The sequence below is a fragment of the Doryrhamphus excisus genome, chromosome 11 (genome assembly GCF_030265055.1).
Source record: "Doryrhamphus excisus isolate RoL2022-K1 chromosome 11, RoL_Dexc_1.0, whole genome shotgun sequence".
Classification (NCBI taxonomy): Eukaryota; Metazoa; Chordata; class Actinopteri; order Syngnathiformes; family Syngnathidae; genus Doryrhamphus; species Doryrhamphus excisus.
Genome location: NC_080476.1, coordinates 21,386,817 through 21,409,916, shown reverse-complemented (window position 1 = coordinate 21,409,916; position 23,100 = coordinate 21,386,817). Strand labels below are relative to the sequence as shown.

Genomic DNA, 23,100 nt, shown 5'->3' with positions numbered 1-23,100 from the left:
CATCGGCAACAATTTAACCAAGAAATCCCCCTGGCAGGCAACTTGGAATTCTTTGTTCTTACGCCTGAAAAACATTTAAAGTAATGTTTATAACCTTTCAATCTCTATTTTTATTTGTCACTGAGTTGTATCATGAAACAATTATTAGTTAACAAGGAGAGAACCAAATCATTTAACAAACAACAATTATCCACATTATCTTTAAAGAAAAATGACTTACTAGAACATGACTTTCCAGATACTATTTCACAGTGACAATATTTATGTGCATACAGTAATTGAGTTGAGACTTTATTACACTCATGCAGACGACCTCCATGAATGTGGACCAGCACCCTGTGCTAGGGTTAGTGCTCTATAAACCGCCGTGTTTATGCTCTGCCCCATTGCGGCGGGTGGGTCTCTTCAGCCTCTCATTCAGAAGCTCTTGGATGCGTTTGTTTTGCGTCCGCTCCCGAAAAGGGGGCATACGGGGCACAAAGTAGCTCTGCTGGCTCCTGGTGGTGTCGCTGTCCAATCCCACAATGCCGTAAGAAACCTCACCCATAGAGTTGTTCTCCTTCTTTGTGGACTTCATCAAAAATGCAGAGGTTTGATGATCAGGTTTGCGTCCCCTCTGTCTCCCACTTATTTCTGATGATGATGCCCACTGGGTGGTCTCACTGTGTGGTGCAACAGATGTCTCCATGAGTGGTGTTAGGGATGCTTGCGCATCAATGGTTACCATAGCAACTGTGGGAGTGCTGTCCACTAGGGAATACGGAGGCGCAGTTTTCCCGTCAGGAGGCGTTGAAGTGACAAGCGCAGCATCCACGTAGGAAAAATATTCATCGTAATCAACGTAAACAAAATCGGTGCTGCTGGGGAGTGAAGTTTGGGTCAAAGTGGCGTGTGTAGTGCCACTGCTGGGGGAGGGGCTTGGTCGTGACGGCGCTGTGGTGGACATGCTGAAAGACAAGAAAAGGAGAAGAAAATAGGGGTGGAGTCACCCACGTGCACACATATGAAGGAAATGGTCACCTGATGTTGGCGCTGCCACTGAAGTTGCTGCACGACTTGCAGCACATTTGTCTGTAAGCAGAGTTGGAACAATAGCGACTCAGTGACTCCATTCGGCAAAACACTGAGCGGTCGCCACGGCAACGCAGACCTGGAGAAAGAATGACTGTGATGAACGAAGTGAGAACACAATAAGACAGGTGCAGAAAATAAGAGGAGTCTCTGTCACTGGTTGTGGTCTTTAGAGGTGGCACGTCTGCACTGGACCTGGACAGCCATTGGACAATGAAGTTCTTCTGGTCAGCTGCAGGAGACCAGCACACAATTGGTTGCTTGTTCTTCCCTGTAAATCAAAACACGTCGATCGAATGTGCTGTACACTCACAGCCGCAAGATGGTGCTCGGCAGGTGCGGTTGGTGATTGGAGGAGCCGTGCTGCAGGTGTCAGAAGAACCTTCTGGCTTCACGCAAGCAACCTGACGCTCCTGCGTGCCGTTGCCACAGGTGACAGAACACTGCAACAGACGTGGCATTACTGCTGTGTAACATTCACGCCACCTTTTAAACGTGTCTGTCCTCGTACCGGTGTCCACGGTCCTGCCCGCCACGCTGCAGGACACACAAAGCGGTTGCACGCTCGCTTGGAGTCTGGCCGACGGTCCCCGCAAAGTTCGCTGTTGACAGAGCGCCACCTGCCCCCGTCAGATTCCTGCTGGCAGCCCACCCAGCGACGCTGCCATCCGCTCTGTCCGCAAGAGGAGCTGCAGGCCTCCCATCCTCCAGTCACCCAGCTGTGCAAGAGTCAATACCTACTTAACCAACGTACTTGCAAATTTGATAGACCCATCTATTGGGAAACTACCACGGGGTCCACCACACACAGTAACACCATGCAAATGGAAAATACAGCACTAGGGATGGACGATAACTATTGGCCGATATCATCCTTGAAATCTGATATCACTTCAATGACAACCAATATCAAGCATGTAGCGCAACCATCGCAAAATTGCAATTTTGCAGCGACTGCAGCATACTGCTTATTGTACTGTGCCAGGATGTGTGGCGGGATACTTGCGGGATACTTTCACTACTAAAATGTGAAATAAAAAAGAGGTAACGGTGAGTAACCCTAACCGTAACCCTCACCCTAAGAAGAGGAAAGAAGACAAAGTGCCACGGCATTGGTCCGCCCAGGGCATCATTCAAGCCGGAGTAGAAGCACAAGCGATATATTTAGTTTTGCTAGCGTTACCGTGGCCAGCTGCAGGCGATGGCGTTACACTTGCGGCTGATGGCTCTGGGTTTGTTGATGTTGGAGCAGAACGTTCTCTGAACCATCTTCCCGTCTGCCTTACGCCTGCAGGCAAACCTTGTGTACTGTTTCCCTGGCAACCAGAGGAAGGTGTCAACTGCATTGTTTCCATGGCAACCACCTACCACTGTACCTCCTCCACAGGTTTTGGAGCACTTAGACCACTTCTCGAGCGCCCACTCGTAGAAGATTGTGTCCTCCTGCACAAGGTTGGACTCTAGTGAAGACCGCAGGTGATCCTGGATGATGTACTTGTAGGACACTGTTACCTTGGCATCGCCATGGGAACGTACCTGTTGACATTAGAACAGCAGATTTCCTTTCTTTGTGGGATTTGGAAAATTTCGCATTTTTAATGGAAAATTCAGCATTTTTAAAGCAAGCCACATTCACACCGTGGTACATCAAAGTTTGGGGCCACCATCTTTTGCATAGCATGTGTACATCACACACATACTGTCCTTGTTAAACCAGATATTTGCCTTGATGAGCAGGAGGTTTCAGCACCCTGGATGGATAACAATCAGCCATGAATGCTGAGATGGATGGATTGCCAACATGTACACATTTCTTGTACTCAGCATGCAATCTGACTCTTGAATACGCTGCTCTCCATTTCTCCACTTGTGTCAGTAATGTGCCTCCATTGCTCCTTGTGGAGCTTCACACCAAAACAACAAACCTCTCACACGAGGGAAGATGACTTGCTCCTCTAAGAATTCTTCTGAAAAGGTTTTGGGTTTTACTCTCTTGGTGTATCTGAGCTAGCAAAGCATTAAAAAAGAGCGTAAAGGACAGGTAGTGAACTTGGTGACTGACCATTAGTACAACCCCATATTTTAATGGTCCCGTGGTCTGGACCACTTCCTGCTCCTCACTGTGAGTGTACTTCCAGGCCACCGCCTTCTCTACCAGCACTTGAGATACCGGGACAGCGTCTTCGTCATTCAGGAAGAGGTGACCCGTTTCCTGGTTCTTCAGCGCTAGACGAGAAACATGTGTGATTTGCAGGCTACAGATGCATGGCCATTAAATTGTGCTCTCTACCGAGGACGTGGGGAGTCCTCCTGAACTCCTGAACCAGGAGGTGCCGTGCCCCCCGTGGAATCTCCAGGATCTTCAGGTATCCTATGTGATGAAAGACGATGATGGCGAGTCACTGGTGCTGGGGTGAACTTCACCGTCACGCGCTCACCTGTTTTGTTTGCACTGCGAGTGAAATTTCCTTTAATGAGCTGGCAGCTAGAATTGTCTCCTCCGCAAACCCCACATCGATCCTCCTGCTGGTCGGATGCGATCAGACCATCACATCCTACATGCTGCGAGGGCAAGGCAGAGAGAGAGACAGAGAGCGTGGCAGGAGACAAGGAGACACAGACTTACTGCTTACTGACTGAAAACATGAGATGAATATTCCCTGATCCATAGGTACACCCAAACAAGGCCTGAGTCCACATTTTAATCCAATTAATCAGTTTTCATCACAATTAATTTCCATTTGCATGTATGTATGTATGTATGTATGTATGTATGTATGTATGTATGTATGTATGTATGTATGTATGTATGTATGTATGTATGTATGTATGTATGTATGTATGTATGTATGTATGTATGTATGTATGTATGTATGTATGTATGTATGTATGTATGTATGTATGTATGTATGTATGTATGTATGTATGTATGTATGTATGTATGTATGTATGTATGTATGTATGTATGTATGTATGTATGTATGTATGTATGTATGTATGTATGTATGTATGTATGTATGTATGTATGTATGTATGTATGTATGTATGTATGTATGTATGTATGTATGTATGTATGTATGTATGTATGTATGTATGTATGTATGTATGTATGTATGTATGTATGTATGTATGTATGTATGTATGTATGTATGTATGTATGTATGTATGTACGTACGTATGTATGTATGATAAAAGATATAATGATGATAAAATGTAAATCAAACTAAAAGATAGCACACAAGACTGAAAATCAATTTAGCTAACAGTAATCTCTTTAACGGTCTGCACGACGGTCAAGTGGTTAGTGCGGAGACCTCACAGTTAGGAGTTCAATCCCTCCCTCGGCCATCTCTGTGTGGAGTTTGCATGTTCTCCCCGTGCATGCGTGGCTTTTCTCCGGGTACTCCGGTTTCCTCCCCCATTCCAAAAACATGCTAGGTTAATTGGCCACTCCAAATTGTCCATAGGTATGAATGTGAGTGTGAATGGTTGTTTGTCTATATGTGCCCTGGAATTGGCTGGCCACCAGTCCAGGGTGTACACCGCCTCTCGCCCAAAGACAGCTGGGATAGGCTCCAGCACCCCCGCGACCCTCGTGAGGACAAGTGGTAGAACATGAACGAATAATCTCTTTAACTTATTGACTGCCAGCCATTTTCAGAGAAGAGAGAATTTAGTCAGAATGTTTTGGGGGGTTGGGGGGGGGGGGTTGCTCAACTTTGCTGATCCAATGAATATTGAGTTTTGGGACCACATTAACTTTAGACTCTCTTCTTTCATCATCTCTTCTTGTTTCTAGCTACTTTTGGTCTTTATAAATGGGCAGTAGAACAAAACATCATATTTTTACCAAACATCTGAGAAACTTTGCTTTTTCTGTAGAGAAGAAAATTCAAGCAGAACGCCTACTGGAGTCCATATTTTTTGTTTTAGTGTCACCTCAAACATCTGAACAGTTGTTTCCATCTATGAAAACAACAGATCATTAGTCTGTGTGACGGTGTGGAGACACTGCACTGTGCGTCCGTCTGCCGTCATGAAAGAGACATGATGACCATGCGTTAATTAAGCTAAAAATTGTAACCTCATTACTGAACTAAATGAGTCAATGTGCAACTTTTGACAGCTCTAATTCAAAGACAAATAAAAGGAGAGAAAGATAAAGACCTCACAGTCTCCTCGCACACACACGCTGTAGGCATCGTTGTACGAGCACTGTGTCCCATCATGCACGGTTCTCTTCATGGAAACCACCACCCCCGTCTCATTGGACTGACAGAAGAGACGACACCGTTCGTCAGCTGGAAAAGACGTTTGCGTGAGACTAAGCATTCCAGAATGTTCCACATCTTTTATTGCTTCAAAAGCTTGGAACACTCAAAACACCAAAAGCAGATTCTCAAATTCCTGACCGATGAGTTTAGCATGTGTCTCACACACACACACACACACACACACACACACACACACACACACACACACACTCACACACACAGACAAAGCATTGTATTTGTGCGTGTAGTTACGGTCAGCGTGTTCGATGGGCAGCCAGTGATGTTTTCTTCCTTCATGTTCCAAAAATTCATCCCAAACTTGGCACTGCTCCCCCCTGAAAGACACCATTCACCACCCAAGTCACCGAGTCATCATGTCCACCTGAGTGTGGGCATTGTCACAGACCTGAAGTCAGCCAGAGGTGGACACTGCTCATCTCGGTTGCACAGCCGGAACTCGTAACTGTTTCCAAAGCAGGTGTGCCCCCCATTGGCTGGACTAAGAACAGCGACAGTTTGTGAGTGTGTGCATGTGTGAGCATGTGATCAATGACATCACTGCCAGTCACTCACGGTGGGCTGTCACAGTTCCGTGTCCGAATTCGGACCCCGCCCCCACAGGTTCTGGAGCAGCTGCCAAAAGGGCTCCACTGTCCCCAACCACCATCTTGTCTCAGAAGGTCAGGGGTCAACTTGATGCAGACTCCTTTGAAGCAGTGCTGAAAGAGATCTTGTTAGCCTGGAGATCATGGTAAGTTACCTTATTCTGAGCATGACCACACCCACATGGCTACACCAGAGTCTCACCTTCCCTTGTCCACATGGTGTCCCATCCAGAGGTGGACCCTTCTTGGATTTGCAGAAGAAAGGATTGTTGTAGTCACTGCACCACAGCTGCTTACAAGGTTCCAAGTTGGGATACTGACAAGAACATCAAAGAGACCAGCACAGAACAGGTACTCCTGTTAACAGTTCCTGTCAGGAACTCCTAACAAGGTGTTCCTCGTTGCATCATTGCAGTTAAGGAGCAGACATACAGCGCTACAGGTACCGGATCCTGGGCCAAAGTCAAAGCCACATTGTTGCTCCATGGAATACTGAAACCCAGGCAAAAGGGGCGGAGTCGGCCAGTCAGGGCTGAATGGGTCATCCCGGAGACAGTCGTATGTGCTAAGGAGGGTGACACAAACCCATGTGACACAAGGGATGGGGGACAGGAAGTGCTTAGTGAACTCACTGTAGGTACTTGTGGAGCTCACTCCAGCTGCACCTGGACCAGTGGTAGCGGTAGAAGGTGGCCTGAACTCTTGGAGACATGATGCTGCCCAACAACACATCGTCATCGCACTCGTTGGCTTCACCATCATGTTCCATCCCCAACCTGAGCACAATGACAGCAATATGATACGCCATACACCATCATCTGCTACTGTACATGCATTTCTCTTTCTATATGTCCACCATACACTTGTGTGAAAACGTGGTGGCCCCTTCCTTATGTCTTCTTCTTTTGCATGTTTGTCCCACTTCAATCTTTGCGGAATGGACAAAACAATTGCGATCTTTTCATCGATTGACAGCCCTAATATATACATACGTATGTGTGTATAGACCAAACGCATGTATATATTTGTATTATTTCTTTGTACATATATGTGCATGTCTATTTTGTTCTATGAGTATTTTTATATTTGTGTATGCAGCTATTTTTTGTATGTGTGCTGTATGTATGTATCAGTGTTTGTATTTGTGTGTCTTCAAGTGTGACTTTGTCTCACACATGGCCAATTTCATGAGCAGCAACGAAGGCAGACGAGAAACCATCCTCAAAGACCAGAACACAGCTCTGATGCAACTGGCACATTCCCGTAACTGGAGCGTAGCCTGTGGAGGGAGCATTGAAGGTCAAAAGACAGCTTTTAGGAACCTTAGCGTTAGTGCATCAGTGCTAGCCGTAGAGCTAAGGTAGCGGTGCAGCATCACTTCTAGCCATAGAGTTAAGGTTAACGTTAACAGTACCCTGCATGCCTGAGGGTCCAAACTCGCGTCTGCTCAGGTAGACGAGGTGGTCATGCTGCTGGTCATGGTTCTGGTCCCTCTGTTGCAGGTAGGACCAGCCACAGACATTCTCCAGACTCTTCTGGGCATTGCCCACTGAGATGAGCTCCTGGGACTAATGGACAAACTCAAACTATTTTTTTTTCTGGCCAAAGTGGATGTAGCAATGTAATTCTATTACCTTTGATGGCGACAGCATGATGATTCGCACGAGAACAACATTGATGTTGGCACCCAGAGAATGATCTTGATAGATCTCATTGACCTGCAACATTGGTAAGCACACAGTGTGGGTCATCTCCAAGAAGAATGTACTTCAAGTCCCCTGCAGGCTTTGAAGAAGCTCCAATATTCTGAAAGTGTGGTTCATTTGTCCACAATGAATCTGACTTAAACATCAGGATCCAATTTCACTTTTGAAGTTGAGCTGGTTAAGGAGATCTTTGGGGTGTTTTGACATGAAGTTCATTCCTATCATCAGCACAGTGCATGTTTGCCCCACTTTGTCTCATGAGAGGAGCTCTGGTCGTAAGTAGTTACAGCTAGTTGCTAGGGTTGTGTATGCGTTGCAGTGTTGACATGTTGACATGATGCATGTCACTGGATCCACCTACAATGTTCATCAGGGTGAGAAGGTATCTCTGGACGTGCTCTTGTCCGTGGAATAGAAGGACAGAATAATCCACGGCTAACAAGACCTGAGACAGGAGGATGACTGGAGGTCAGTGATGCTTTGTGATCGTTTGTAGAAGATGTGACAGCTACACTTCCTTTACCTCAATGTTGAACACTTCTGCTTCTTCAATGTAGCGTCGCTGGCGACCTGAAGCAAAATTGGACCTCAGCACACCTGAAGAACCTAAGAGAGGTGCTGAACGCAGCAGAAAGATGACAGAGCCGTAAAGAGGCAACACTTGTTACTCACCAAGAGAGGTGGGACACTCGAATACAAGGCAATCCGGCAAAAGGGGAGTATTTGAAAGGGGTCCGTTGAGATATAAAAGATGTGTGTGTGTGTGTGTGTGTTCATCTCACCTGGCAGAAAGTCATCACTTTGTGTGACATTCGGTTTTGTGTTGATGATGGCTGATGTTCGATAAATGATGTGTTGTCTTCCTCCTTCCTCACCCTCTTTACCATCACTTTCAATTCCCCATCGATACAACGGCTCAATAAAAAATTCCTCTTCCACTGTGCGGATCATTCCAGCCTGCAGACACACATGGCATCCACTGAAGATCGACAGAGGACACACCAACATTCAATCAGGATCTACTGAGCATGTACTAGAATTCAATGTTGACCCAGCATGGCTCTACTGAGGATCCAGTGAGGATCCAATGAGGATCTAGTGATGATCCAGTGAGGATCAAGTTGAGATCCAGTGAGGATCAAGTTGGGATACAGTTAAAATCCAATAAAGATCCAGTGAGGATGCAACGAGGACCCAGTTGAGTGCTGTTCAACAAGTGCATTGGTGGGGAGCAAAGGATCGAGGGCAGCAGAATTACTGTGACTCTGTAAATAAAAGAAATGTTTCAAAATAAAAGTCACTGTCTTAGACACTATGTAAAGATTGAGTCATTGAAAGAAGCAGCCCAAGTTTCGTCAAGTTTCTTTGTGTTTGTGCAGCCCATTCCTTTCAACAAGGCTCATCTTTCAACAACATCTGGATCCCATCAGATGTCTGCCACACTCTAAGAAGTGATGTCAAACTGGGAGTGTGCACGTGGCTGCGGCGCTTCACTTTTTGCAGCATTTGGTTTCTCCCTGACACGTCTTCTAACAAACATGAAGACTTTGGTGTGAGTCGAGAAATTGTTCAAAGGCTGCAAGCTCCGTGTCACACACTTATTTTTCGAGCGTGTCCAACCTCAGTCGCTTTCCCAAAAGCGTCAGGAAAACACGGAGCAGGTCACCATGGTGATGATGCACAGCAGTCAACAGCTTCCTTCTTGGAAGTATGTGGAAATTTCCATCACGTCTTTCAATGCGCTTCTTTGGCAAATCCCGTGTAGAAAAAGAGCAGAAAAAGTGTTTGGAAAAGGGCAGACACTAAATTCAAGTAATAACTAAACTTGGATGATGATTGGTGGAACTGTCACATGTGCAAGCAGTCCATTGCTAAATTATTGGGAGGTTGGGCAACTTTTCAAAAAGATCACTCATCACACACAGCTTTGATACAATCAATACTTGATATCAGTCTTGGGGAAATAGTCAGTTCTTCTTTCAGGCTCACCAGAGAAGGAATTCAGAAGGTGTGACAGGAAGCAATGTTGTTAGTCTGTGTGGACTCTGTCATCCACAAATGGTGGAATGGACGCCACTGGACTCTTCTCGTTGGTTGAAGACATTTCACCTGTCGCCCAAAAGGCGTCTACACAGTAGCCTGAAGTGAAGACATGAGTGAAATGTCCTTAACCAGCATCAAGAGTCCAGTTGCCTCCATTCAAGCTTTTGTGGCCTATTTTCTTGGAGTCCTTGACGCTAGTATGCTTTGTGCCAGCGCTGCCATCATCACACGGGCAGCACTAACCAGACCATGATTACCATCGTCACGAGTGTACATGCAGTGCAGGCAGCACCCACCAGTCCGTCACAGTTGCTAATGGCAACAGAGGAGTCCTCCATGTTGGTCACCTCTCCTGTGTAGAAGCAGCGGCTGTCACCTATTGGCTGTGAACGCTTGGATCCTGACTCCTCCCACCATTCCATTGTCGCATGAGGGGCAACAAGACGGCGATTGGGACGCAGTTGCAGGTGCAGTTCTTGCCCAAACACCGTTACGTTGTAGAAAAGCTGTGCTTCCTGCCTCATCCATGATGCATTTCCTGTGTCACTTTGCTGCTTGTGTGAGTAAGGTGAGTGGGCGTGTCTTTTTCTGCGGTGCACAAACTGGGCAGACACCGATGCGGACAGGAAATGGCCCAGCGAGTTGGTTCTGATTGGACGAATGACACTAAACTCTGACAAAACTTGATGGAGTGAATCTGAGAGACACAATAAATGTAAATTAATTGATAATAAAATTAAATTATGTGGTGGAAACATAAATGTCATCGCAACACGAATCTTGTCTGCGTGATGTAAAAGCACTATACATCTTGGAATGACCACTTTTGTGACATGTAAACACAGTCAAGTTCAATGAATGACAAATGATCATTTACTGCCAGTCACAGTAATAAGTCAAATAATAAGTCAAAGTCATATTCATCGTCAGTCATAATCATAGTCATATTCATAGTCAGTCATAATCATATTCACATTCATAGTCATAGTCACAGTCATAGTCCTAGTCAGTCGTAGTCGTAGTCGTAGTCGTAGTCGTAGTCGTAGTCGTAGTCGTAGTCGTAGACACAGTCATAGTCATAGTCAGTCTCAGTCTCAGTCATAGTCATATTCATCGTCAGGAATAATCATACTCATTGTCATATTCATAGTCAGTCTCAGTCCTAGTCCTAGTCCTAGTCCTAGTCCTAGTCTGAGTCATAGTCATGCGAGCCATGCTTTCGTTCTCAGTGGAGGACCTGAAAGTTTAACAAGGATGGTGGGAAACGAAGAGACTGATGGAGACCAAAGCAGTGACTACTCAGGTAAAGTCAGCTAAAGGAAAGGCCAATTCTTAAAAAGCATTAATGAAGGTCTTGCTTCTGTCACTCCTTATGGGATAATTTTGACGTGACACAAAGCTTTCACTTTAACCATTACGCGATATATAGCAAAATGCACACTCTCCATTGATGCTGTGTGTAAAGAGGGCATTTTTAGTAAATGAGTTTGACTGGAGATATCAAATGCCATCATGAACATATATCTCCCAAGTTGCTATTCCTTAGATGTACAACACTTGTGTGAAGTCCATCAAGGCAGAGCTTAGTGAAGTGGATTTTTATGGTACCACCACTGACATGTCGAGTCAATGTCCACTGAGCCCTACATCAGCTTTACTGTACACTTTTTGACAAGCAAATTTGAACCGACAACAAAACTTCATTTTTTTGGCGATACAATACTGCAGCTATCAATGTTAGTACTTGGTTATGATCAAGAAAAGCATGGAAGTTGCAAGATATCATCTCTTACATTACATTTTAATGAACTATTTTTATCATCATAATTATATCTGTCCAAACAAATGCACCTTTAGTTGTACTAGGTATTAAAAGGATTAATATACTGAATAAACAAAGTTGGTCTCATCATTTTTTGCATGATTGTGTACAATTTGGTGAATGGGAAGTTTAAAAATCTTTATATTATAGGAACAAAACATCACAAGCAAAGCTCCTGCTTCAAAATGCTTGCCAACTGAACTTTCAGCTCAAAGATTTTATTTTTCCACAAAAATGTAGTACAAAACTAAATGTAGATGTCAAAGTGTTTCCAGTTTGCATGAAATATACACAATATACACAAATAAATGCAGCATTAGAATAAGCAACTTTGGCCAAACTTTAGAGGTCAACATAAATGTAAATCTTTGTTCCTTCCTACATTTGAAAGTAATTGGGTTGTGAGCCTAATTGGTTACTGTATGTTTTAAAAAAAGATTTTAAATAAAATATGGTTCATGCAGAATATACTTGTAGAAGAAAGAAAAAAATAGAGCACTAATATTGTGATCGCAAAACTAGATACCCATATCGCACTCATTTCCAATACCGTGCAGCCCTAAGTCATAGTCATAGTAATAGTTAGTCAGAGTAATAGTAATTTTAGTAATAAAGTCATAGTAATAGTAATTCTAGTAATAGAGTCATAGTAATGGTAATTGTAAAGTGTGTTACCTGTGTTGTCAGTGATCAAGGCTGGGTGCAGAGAGGTGACGTGCATAAACACAATGAACACTCCACAAACTAACAAGTCCATGTTCAAGTGACTTTAAGCTCACCCAAACTCCCACCTTGTGTGTGTGTGTGTCCTCCTCTCCAAACAGTTGACTCCTCCCACAGCCACATAGAGGGTCCGCCCACATGCTCCACTCTGTGTGTCCTCCTCTCCCAACTGTTGGGTCCGCCCACATACTCCTATGTGTGTCCTCCTCTCCCAACTGTTGGGTCCGCCCACTTGGGTCCGCCCACATACTCCTCTGTGTGTGTGTGTGTGTGTGTTGCTATGGCAATGCAGACATCAGTCAAAGAAAAAAAACAGCAACATGATAAAACTAAAAGCTTTCATTCTGTGATGCAGACAATCAGAGCAGCTGCAGTTTGATGATGTCATCAGTGGTCATGGCCTCCACAGCAAGGAGGAGCGTCGGGTCTGAGCTATCCAATGCACAAAGGACGAGACACGAGCGTAAACGCCAGGCCGGTCAGGTTGACCACAACCGATGCCAAACGACGTGACACCTGGCAGAAAACGACAGCATGGACATTTATTCCCACGTGTGGCGTTTCTCTGAAGGGAATAGTTGAAAGATACCGACCAATTAGAGTCCAGTATCCATCCTCCCAACACATGAGCGGACCTCCAGAGTCACCCTGATCCAAAAAGTTGAAGCGTTAGCAATAGCCATGTGACTAATACTAATACTTTTTTTCTGACTGAGTCCCACTCAGACGTCCACATGTGTCTCCAGTCAGTCCCGGTGTTCACCTGACAAGAGTCCACTCCGCCCTCTCGGTATCCTGCACACAGCATGTTGGAGGTAATACGGTACTCCGGCAAGCACTGCTGACACTCAGCCTGGTCTACCAGTGGGACCATGGCCTCCTGGAGAACATTAGGGAGAGAACCTGTACAACAACAGCACAGGGACAAACACCATTGATTGCCTGACAACAGACTGACAGATCGATAGAAGCTGTCGATAGATGGACGGACGGACGGACGGTTGGGCAGATGGGGGGTCGGGTGGGGGGGTATACAAATACTTTTCCCACCTCAACAAATACAGGCACACGATAGATTAGATTAGATTAGATAGCTCACCGTCAGCATCTCGTCCCCAACCAGCAATGAAACATTTCCTTCCTGCTGGGAACTCTTGCCCTTTTTCAGGTAAACACACTGGTTGTATGAACTCTGAACACACACAGACACACAGACATGGTGAATAACAGAATGTGCATATGGACATCAAAAATGTAGAAAGAAAAGAGTTTCGATTTGGTACATTTAGCTTCAAAGCCCCGGCAGATGGCTCTCACCACGGCCAGTTATTTGGATCTACCATGGCTTGGATTCTAATTGTTGCAGACTACATTCACTTTCCAGCTGCAAGAAGGTACTGAAGCACTGCCGGTATTTTTATTGTCATTTATGCAGTGGTATTTTGGCATACGAGTGTCCCAACTATGAGGCTAACAGTGTTAATGGACAATGTTGGGCTTGTTTGTTACCCTAAATCCTCAAATAGAAGTCCGGCCCCGTATACTGTCAAGGTCTGGCTACAGGCTTAAATATATAAACGCCGGGCACGATTACAGGCCTGATCTATATGTACTGTGTATACCACACACTGGTATTATATTTATTACCTTCAGGTCTGTATGTGTACTAAGGGTGTTAGTATAGGCAAGGTCTTCTTTTTACACGGCTGTAGAGATGTTCGGATCAAGGAAATTAATTTCTCATTGGGTATAAATTTTAGGCAGGTAATAAGGTATCAGGACATGTGACAGCACTCACTCATAATAAAGTTTAAACTGAATTATAAGTCTAGAATGGGGGTCCTCTTGAACCCAGAACAGGGGTCCTGTAACATTCAGTCGACCATGTGCTGTAATAGTCCCGATGGCACTATCCATCAGTATCAGCCTGGACATTCAATGTTACTGTGTTGTACCAAACAAAATATTGTATAGTAGTAGTGTAGTATCTGGGCAGAGTGTGACAAAGTTACATGGTGCATCCAAGGACAGTCCAACAAAGGGGGACAAGTCGCCACTTGCATTAAACATCCAAAACTGGCCCATATTTCCAAAATGTGCATCCCTTTCCATAAACTTTGATGTGGTTAGTGTGGTTGCCTATCAACTTGTTTACCACAAAGATATTGACATCCATACTTAAAATAGGTAAAACCTTTTATCTATGTGCGGTTAAGTGCGATTAATTATGAGTTAACTATGGACTAAACGCGATGAATGGTGATGAAGTATTGTAATGGATGGACAGCCCAAATATAGACAAAGGCTTTCAGGCTGACCAGTCATGTTGACGGGCATCTTTAGGTGCATCATGGCGATGTCGCTATCTTTGCTTTGTCGGTTGTAACGGTCGTTGATGATGATGCGATCAAGTTGGCGCGTTTCAACGTCGTTCGTGTCACTCTGAGTATGAAGTCCAAACTTTGCCGACCACAAGTGGAGGGGGTGGTCCTTCCTGTAAACGAGGTGTTATCCACCAATCCCGATGTGACATCCAAACATCTTGAATCGGGGTCTCACCCATACACACAGTGGGCGGCAGTCAGCAGCCAATTATTGCCCAGCAAAGCAGCGCCGCACACATGTCGACCCTTCCAATGCAGTGACACCATCCATGGCCACGCTCCCTTCTCACTGTCAGCCCCGCCCACCACTTTGACCTCACCTTTCAGGTAAAAACAGGCTGGTGAGCTAGTTGACCTAAAAAGTAGAAAAAGTTTTCCTGCTCTTACCTTCCCTGGCCACCGATTGGTCCACGCTGTCATTGGCAATGAAACGAGCGCCGCATGCTAAAACATGACAACATGACACTGAGATTGCAACACTGACACATGAGCATCGTGTACTCACGCTGGTTGTCACAGTGGAGAGAAATCACGTGGTCGCCAGCACAACTTTCACTACAACACACAAAAAATACCTTCTGTGGTAGCCGTCATTTCAATTGTTGGTGTGTGTCTCTGAGGACAATCTTCCACTTATACACTCTGGCTTTCATTGTAGTCCAAGTGTTTGATTTCTGTTACCTCACGCTGGATTCCAGACCGCCATCCCCAGTGACCTTGACACTCACGAAAGGCGAATCTCCTGTCATGGCCGGCTGCAGGGTGCTCCACCCAGACCTGTACATTGGCATAGGTCTTACAAGTGGTCTACATGTGTCCCAGGACTGACTGGTCAGGTCCAGACACCCTGAACTGGTGGCCAGCCAATGGCAGGGCACATATAGACAAACAACCATTCACACTCACATTCCTACCTATGGACAATTTGGCATCTCCAATGAAGCTAACATGCATGTTTTGGAATGTGGGAGGAAGGCCTGAGTACCCAGGGAAAACCTACACACATGAGCAGAACTTGCAAACTCCACTCAGAGGCCCAACGGGGATACCAATTCAGGCCAACCAGTCAGTCACCGTGCGACCCATTTTCCTTTTCCCCAAAACCAATTACCCACCACTACTGCCACATTTCTCAACCAATTTACCTCATTCCTACATCAATTCATTCAACAAAGTCGTGACGTTCATGCTCACAGCCGTTAGCCACAGAAAAACAAATTCCCACGCATTTTCTTTTGGAACGCCAAATGCTTTTGATTTTAAGAGTTTTAACTCCTCCCACATTTCTCAACCCATTCAGACCATTCCAACATCTAAATTCAAAACTCAACCTTCCCAGTTGCAAGGTGTTAGCAGGCTAAAGAGTTATATTCAAAAAAGGTCATTGTGTATGATTGTGTGTGTGTGTTGGAAGCCATCTGTGGTGAATCGTGGAAGCGTTCGCATGCGCACATTTTGATGATGATTGAACGAAAAGCACATGGGAATATGTCTACTACGTGGAGTTTTATTACGTGGAGTTTTACCCGCTTTTACTCATGTTTCAACTGTGTATTAACCAATGAATGTTGTATTTTGGTGTGTCTTCTATTCTGTTTACTTACTTTATTCAACTCCATTCTTCTGTAAAGTGTCTTTGAGTATTTTGAAAAGCGCTACACAAATAAAATGTATTATTATTATTATTATGTACGCCAAAATATACACACAGTTTTTTAGATTTGGCAACAGGTCTTACATGTGGTCCAGATGGATCCATGACAGGTAGCGTCCTACCTGTGTCCCAGGTACTGACAGGTGAAGTCTGACAGGTGAGGACTCCAGGTGTCCGCACACACGGTGAACAGAGAAGAGCCAATCAGAAACTGGAGACCACGTGAAGCGACGCCCGGTAAGACAACTAAACAAACGTACGGTGTTGTGTTCATCTACAATGCAGCCAAACATGGTTGCTGTCAAAGACGGGACATCAGCCTCACCACACTCAGCTTCATCTGAAGCATCGCGACAGTCCATCACGCCATCACACTGACTGTTACCATGGATACAGTCACCTGTCCCACACTGGAACTGGTCTTCAGCACAAGGATCTGATTCACAGACAGCCACACAAAGAGCTGAGACCTGGACTTGTCAGACTGTCAACTTCCTGTTCCTGTCTCTTCAGTTGAATTGTTTGTCTTAACATCAATTTCAGCGCTTGCTGACATATTACGTCACTGTTAGCTGAAGCTTACATGTGCTAGGCTAACGGTTGACTAATGGTCTGTGAAGCAAGATCATGATCTCACCTGGGGAGCCCAAGTTGAGCCCAGAGGTAAAGTTGGCCTTAAATCCACGACCGTGACCCGACTTGTCCGTGAAAAAACAGACTGTCATCTGATTGGTTGTGGAAAAGAAGTCACAGACGGGGGCTTCACTGCCAGTGAGAACGGCTACAAGAAAGACGTTAATGAGTGGAAAGTAGACTAAGAAGAATTCTCTTTAAACATCACAGCTCACCCAGTAAGGTGGAATTTGGCCCTGCCCCGTCCCTCACCTCCACCATGTCATAGTGAGCTTCGACATGCATATCCAGGAAGTGAAGTTGGATGTTTTCACCTGGGACGGTGTGCAGCGTCCACACACCTGCCAGCGCATTTCTTTATTTTTCAAATCAGGCACAGTCGCACTCATGTGTTTATGAAACAAAGCGGGGTCTCACAGCGCGCTTCCTGTCCATAGTTTTCTGGGTAATTTGGAGAGCTGAAGGTCGAGTTTGGCTCCCAGAGGTCAAAAGGACCGCCACAGTCAGCTGACCAATCAGAAGAGAGAGGGCCGGATCAGACATTTTCCCCTGGCTTAGTGGGGGTGGCTTGATGGTGACCTGGGTTAATGGGTGTGGCTTGATGGACACTTGGATTAGTGGGTGTGGCTTTATGCTCGCCTGTCTTAATGGGTGTGGCTTGATTTTCACCTGGCTTTGTGGGTGTGGTTTGATTGTCTTAGTGGGTGTGGCTTGTCGATCACCTGGCTTAGTGCGATTTTCAAGTGAGGTTTGATTGTTACCTGGCATGGGGGGTGTGGTGGTTGGGGTTGGCACGATGGTTGGTTCAGGGGGGGCAGGGCCACATGGCTCAGAAGTCAGTGTGATGTCATCCAAAGCGATATCATTCCTCATGCCTCCTTTCTTCAGAGCTTGAAAGACAACCTGCATGGATTAGCTTGAAATCAGTTTGGCTTCAATTCAGTTTTAAATCCAGTTTCAACATTTGTAAAACATTTCACCAGGCTACACGAGGGTTGGTGATCACATCAGCAAACAGAAAACACAAAACTTGCTGTTGGGCCCACAACCTGTCATGGGCTTTCACTTGTGGCCCCCTGCGTGACTGAGCCCCCCCCCATTTTTATCCCCCCCCCCCCCCCCATTTTTTATTGCCATCAAAATTCAATATCGGTATTGTTTTTTTTCCCCTATGATGAAAAGCGAAATAGCCCTTAAAGTGGCCAAAGTAGCAACAATGCTGAATTTGCTGTTAATGTGATGCCTTGTGTAGTTCGTTTGTTACACCAGGAGATGGCGCATATCTGCAACATTCGTGTTCCCTTTACCAGTGCTTCTCAATTTCTTTTGTCTTCCTAGATACTTCACAGTCACATGACACATGTCCGAATCTGACAGTGGACTTCCTGTGTGATGTCACCGACCTGAGTTTCTGTTGTCAGGTTGAGGAGCACCTGGCCGTAATTCCAGTTGTCACCATAGTTGCCGTCCTTGTTAAAGACCACGGTGACGACACCGTGAGGATGCGAAGGAGACGTTTGGAGCAACAGGACTTGAAGACGATGGACGTCTTCTCCAAACATGTGATACCTTCACACGCACACATCATCTGACTTCCTCTTTGTTTACTCTTTGTCATTTTCAGTGTTCCATCTCTGCGCTCTCACCAGAATTGGAGACACACGGGCTGAAGGGGTGGAGTCAAAGGCAGGCTGTGAATCCTGAAGCTCTTCAGCCATTGGCCGGGGCTCAGAGGCGTAACCAAGTAGAAACCTGAGGAACATGATATGCTAGCAGTGATGCTAACACAATGCTAACATTCAATCCTACCCGACAAGTTTCCCAGGGTGTGGTCGACACTCGGGCCACTGAGTGGAGGGAAGGTGGAGCCTCTGGTTCGAAGCCAGTCGCCGTCGTCGTCATGATGTTGCCTCCACAAGCATACGCCTCGCTCAAAGGTGCATGTTAGCTTCTCCTCGACTAAAAGACGCCAAAGGCATCAACAATGACTTCTGAACACTTCTCTAACTTTGACGGCAGGTGTCTCACCGGGGAGCTGTGACACGTTCACGGCATGGAAGGTGGCGCTGAATCCCGACGTGCTGGTAAAATCATGCCAGGAAAACTCCACGGTGGATTGGTCTGTCAGCAGCCACACTGTCCCCGCAGGGGTGGAGCCTGAGAACTCGGCTGCAAAGGTAAAGGTCAGTGGGTAAGAGCATCTGGATCCAGGAGTTGATGGACCTGGTCCTGACCTGCAAGCCACTTTTCAGCGCCAACTCCTTCATAAAATCTCAGAATGGCAACATTTCCTTTGCTCACAAACTGCAAGTTCATCTTCACTGAAAATCCGCTTTGGACCCTGAAGATGACAAAACAAACTCAGGTCACTCAGGTTCTATAATGTGTAGATGTTGGTAGCTCCAGTAAGTGTCTTTTATGGAACCTGATGATCCAACGGCAGAAGCCGCCAGTGTCGTGCGTCTCAGAAGCCAACAATCCCGTTGGCCCAAGCACCACAAACTGTCCATCACACTGGGTTGCTGTGGAGACAGAAGGGCGATACCAAACACACCAATTGTCCATCACACTTTGTTGCTATGGAGACCTAAGGATCATACGGTACAAGCTGACTGAAAAAACTGACCACAATGGGTGGCATCCTCATCTGAGTCGTCAGCACAGTCATGGACGCCATCACAGAAACTATCGGCGTCGATGCACATGGATCGGTCAGCACAGGAAGTCTGATGAGGCGGACATGATACTGGACACAAACGAGGCAGACATCAAAATAGTTTACGGGGAAAAAAAGAAAGAAAGAAGGACAAAATAATCTTCCTCACCTGTCACAGGTGTTGACGGAGCGGCTGTGGTCACCACGTGTTTCTCTGTGAAAGGCATCCGTTAGCTTCTTCACCTTGAACCTAACATTGCTGGGAGGGATGGGAATCCAAACTCCCCACAAAACCAGTTCCCAGTCTTTTGATTCCTTGGAATCGCCAGTTTTGCAAACGATTCTTTTATCAATTCCTGTGGCCGCAAAAGACATCATGACAACAAAGCTACTTGCAATGGATATTTCACCAAAGGGAGGAAATACTACCAATAGTAGTACCACTAATAATACCAATAATAACGATTATAGCACAATTATGTGTATTTGCATGTATTAACACAGACATATACACACACACACACATATATATATATGTGTGTAATTGAACTATGTAATCAGACTTGAACTGTTTAACTGTTTTAGTATGATCAATGAGGACTTAGGGTTAGGGTTAGGGTTGAAACCTGCGCGGCTGCCCTGTTGCATTCAAGTGCCCATCTAGTTTTGTAAATGGGAGGTGCATTTAATCATTTTCAGTTAAAGCAGCAAAAGAGAATGGACACTAGTAAACCAGTCAGTTTTAGAATATACTGCCCTTTCCAGTTGACATGTAACATGAATTAAAGAAGAATAAAAACAAAAAAATGGGATGCACCTTCAGCCCAAGCAGTCGTGCTTCCACCACTTGTTGTACGCTTCTTACGACTACAGGTTTTCCCACGGTGTAGAGGTTCTGGCAACCTTATTAACATTTGCAAACTGCAAAACCTAGTGGATTCTTTAGGTACTGCGATGTTATCACATGCTGCATCTGTGGCTACTAGCATTACGCTGGACATACAGTATACCTCCAGTATACCTATACCACCAGGCGGAGAATACATCCTCCAGGGATGAAGGAATGGGGAGCAGGAGGGAGCTATTCGACTAGCATTCTGTCATGTGCTGCAAACCACTGCATGACCGGATGGGGGTGGCACCCCGGGTCAGTGATGGTTGCTTTCATTGTTTGCTATCACCATTGCACAAATGGCTTCCTCTCGTTGCGGGGTAAAAAGAGGTTGGTGGTCCAGAGTAAAGTACAGTAAAGATGGGATATTATTCTACTGTGTGAGATGTGGGATTACGGTCCAACACCAAAGATATCTGTTCTTCCAAATGTTTGAATGACTGAATTGGTGGTGATTCAACCTTTACTTTAATGCGGTCGGGTCTGGAACCAATAGGCTGTGATGAATCCTGTATTTTCAGAAGAAATCATTGATTTCTTGGAACCCTCAATTCCCTGCTGGAATGTGCTGGTTTATAAGGTCATGTTGATGCTCGTTCTCCCAAATGGATCGGCAGGCAATAGGCAATAGGCAATAGGCAATAGGCAATAGGCAATAGGCAATAGGCAATAGGCAATAGGCAATAGGCAATAGGCAACAGGCAACAGGCAACAGGCAACAGGCAACAGGCAACAGGCAACAGGCAACAGGCAACAGGCAACAGGGAACAGGCAACAGGCAACAGGCAACAGGCAACAGGCAACAGGCAACAGGCAACAGGCAACAGGCAACAGGCAACAGGCAACAGGCAACAGGCAACAGGCAATAGGCAATAGGCAAATAGAATTGAAATGATCAAAATCTGCTGACCTATGACCTCACCTGTGATGTGGATACTATCTTTGTCCACCACCAGTCCCCTGCTGTCTTCAAGGCCAGCCCTCATCTGTTGCTCCACTTCATTCCTGTCCACCGGCTGACGGAACCAAAGGTCAAAGGTCACAATAACGCTGCCCTGGCTGAGGATCAATAACCAATCGTCAATAATTAATGAATGGATCATCCCATCCTTCAATCTGGGCTGTCCTCACGCGAAGAGCAGAACCTGACAAGACGTGAAGTCCTTGTTGAGACGACTGCGTGTTAACGCCTCCGTCACCTGTCGACCAACCACAAGTCAGGTGAGCAGCCCTGAATGACGAATAAAAGCTGTGACCTCACCAGATGTTGGACGTCAAACGCCAGAGACTTAAACTGCACACTGCTGGAATTCTTCAGCTCCTCGCAGAACGTGGCACCGCTGGTGATGGTCATCTTCCCACTCAGCACGCCCGGGTCCACGCCATCTTGGACGCAGCAAAGTCAAACGTCTTTATTTAGCATCATTCTCTGGTGGGCAGGAGCCAGCTGAGTGAACAACTACAGCATCAGTAAAATATGTACAGAAAGTGTCTTTTCCACTGTCCAGTAGGAAACATCTAGAAGAGGGCTCAGCCAACCGCAAGCCCACTTCCCTTTCAGGTTTCCAGTTGATAACGTGACAACACCAGAGAAGAAGACAAAATGGGAGTTGTCTTTCATCATTCTCTGGTCAAACAAACACATTGGCTTTGTTTGGGTTGAAATACTGTCGCACGAGACTTATCTATTTATCAGCGCTCAAGGCAAGCCTAACCCATGACCATGCAAAATACACTTCTTCCTTGCCTTTGTCGCAGAGTGCTTGCTCGTGTGGGTTTCAGTTGCCTCTCTGTTGTCATTCATGAATGAGAGCTTCATGCGTAAGAGCTATGAGATAGCGGTTGTTGGGATATCAGTACACTGAACTGAACTGAAAGTGAGCTGGTAAACTAAATGCCACAACTAGAGTAGCTCTCAGACATTTTCACCGAGGAAAAGTAGCTGTCAAAGACAAAGCGTTGGAAAGCACGGATCTACAAAAAGAATGAGAAGCGGAGCATCACCTGGCGGCCGATCATCCATCCACAGAAGCACCAACAATCCAACGCAACAAAGCAGCAGCAGCAAGCAGGTGACCATCAGCAGGAACTCCAAAGACGACAAACGAGCACGTCCTTTCATCCTGAACGTATCGTTTGTTTGTTTGCCTTCAAAAGTTCTCAACGTGTCAGCAGCAAGACCACAAAGTAAACTGATCAATGAGTGACTTCACCTCAACCTTTGAGTGAGTTGAAAAGACCGATAACGACCACGTCACTGCTAATCATTCATCAATACTATCACACACACCGTGACGAGCTGTTTATTTGGGCTGATTAAAGTCATTAACAAGCCCCTCCCTACATTGAAAGTCCTTTGGCAATAAAAATGTCACATTAATATTCTTGGGAATAACCCACACCTGCCCTGCAGGTACAACACACCGAGCATCAGTACCAATCAATAATCCATCAAGACAAGCACTCATCGGTACCAATCATCAGTCTAACCCTAACCCACAAACGCGTACCACCGCAGCCAAGGGGCAAGCAACCCGACCAAAAAAAAATGCAAAGTTTTTGTAACATTTGGGAAGCAAAAATGGCTAGCTGGGATTTGGTACCAGGGCATGCTTTTATTTTGATGAACGAATACAG

General features: G+C 45.6%; 2 protein-coding genes across 4 annotated transcripts; both read right to left on the bottom strand.

Annotated features, from left to right (window-relative positions):
• Positions 1-109: 109 nt before the first annotated feature.
• On the bottom strand, positions 110-12,300 carry LOC131138549 (A disintegrin and metalloproteinase with thrombospondin motifs 2-like). Of its 3 annotated transcripts, XM_058087550.1 has the most exons (25): positions 12,197-12,300; positions 9,996-10,396; positions 8,439-8,613; positions 8,180-8,274; positions 8,018-8,101; positions 7,585-7,668; positions 7,365-7,518; positions 7,124-7,229; positions 6,583-6,726; positions 6,383-6,515; positions 6,153-6,266; positions 5,919-6,064; positions 5,752-5,844; positions 5,598-5,680; positions 5,239-5,372; positions 3,510-3,633; positions 3,362-3,442; positions 3,134-3,297; positions 2,448-2,607; positions 2,255-2,387; positions 1,583-1,790; positions 1,385-1,514; positions 1,229-1,303; positions 1,021-1,150; positions 110-947 (listed from the first exon to the last, which is right to left on the bottom strand). In XM_058087550.1, the coding sequence occupies exons 1-25, from the start codon at positions 12,276-12,278 to the stop codon at positions 356-358; spliced, it is 3,825 nt and encodes a 1,274-aa protein (XP_057943533.1). In that variant the 5' UTR covers positions 12,279-12,300; the 3' UTR covers positions 110-355. The 3 variants fall into 3 exon arrangements, with proteins under 3 accessions (XP_057943533.1, XP_057943532.1, XP_057943531.1); XM_058087549.1 differs by having other exon boundaries at positions 1,021-1,303; XM_058087548.1 differs by having other exon boundaries at positions 1,021-1,303; positions 2,255-2,607.
• A 263-nt stretch (positions 12,301-12,563) lies between these two features.
• tmprss15 (transmembrane serine protease 15) lies at positions 12,564-19,868 on the bottom strand. The gene is made up of 23 exons (XM_058087551.1): positions 19,741-19,868; positions 19,542-19,661; positions 19,341-19,437; positions 19,150-19,256; positions 18,944-19,084; positions 18,725-18,874; positions 18,562-18,667; positions 18,319-18,484; positions 17,677-17,818; positions 17,333-17,422; positions 17,131-17,256; positions 16,920-17,063; positions 16,608-16,718; positions 16,405-16,528; positions 15,310-15,405; positions 15,134-15,183; positions 15,016-15,072; positions 14,804-14,948; positions 14,563-14,738; positions 13,344-13,436; positions 13,008-13,147; positions 12,838-12,892; positions 12,564-12,760 (listed from the first exon to the last, which is right to left on the bottom strand). Exons 1-23 carry the CDS (start codon positions 19,796-19,798, stop codon positions 12,639-12,641), a joined length of 2,616 nt encoding a protein of 871 aa, XP_057943534.1. The 5' UTR covers positions 19,799-19,868; the 3' UTR covers positions 12,564-12,638.
• Between the last annotated feature and the right edge of the window lie 3,232 nt (positions 19,869-23,100).

Bases quoted from the DNA above. Each gene is read 5' to 3' on its own strand.
- LOC131138549 (XM_058087548.1), bottom strand. From the start codon at position 12,278: ATGGACTTGTTAGTTTGTGGAGTGTTCATTGTGTTTATGCACGTCACC. The intron at 7,519-7,584 runs GTAATAGAATTA...TTTGTCCATTAG, and splicing joins TCATGCTGTCGCCATCAAAG to TCCCAGGAGCTCATCTCAGT. The intron at 5,373-5,597 runs GTAACTACACGC...CGTCTTTTCCAG, and splicing joins GCCCATCGAACACGCTGACC to CTGACGAACGGTGTCGTCTC.
- tmprss15 (XM_058087551.1), bottom strand. From the start codon at position 19,798: ATGCCTTTCACAGAGAAACACGTGGTGACCACAGCCGCTCCGTCAACA. The intron at 19,438-19,541 runs GTCAGTTTTTTC...CTGTCTCCACAG, and splicing joins TGAGGATGCCACCCATTGTG to CAACCCAGTGTGATGGACAG. The intron at 17,257-17,332 runs GTGAGACCCCGC...ATGCGCTGGCAG, and splicing joins CTATGGACAGGAAGCGCGCT to GTGTGTGGACGCTGCACACC.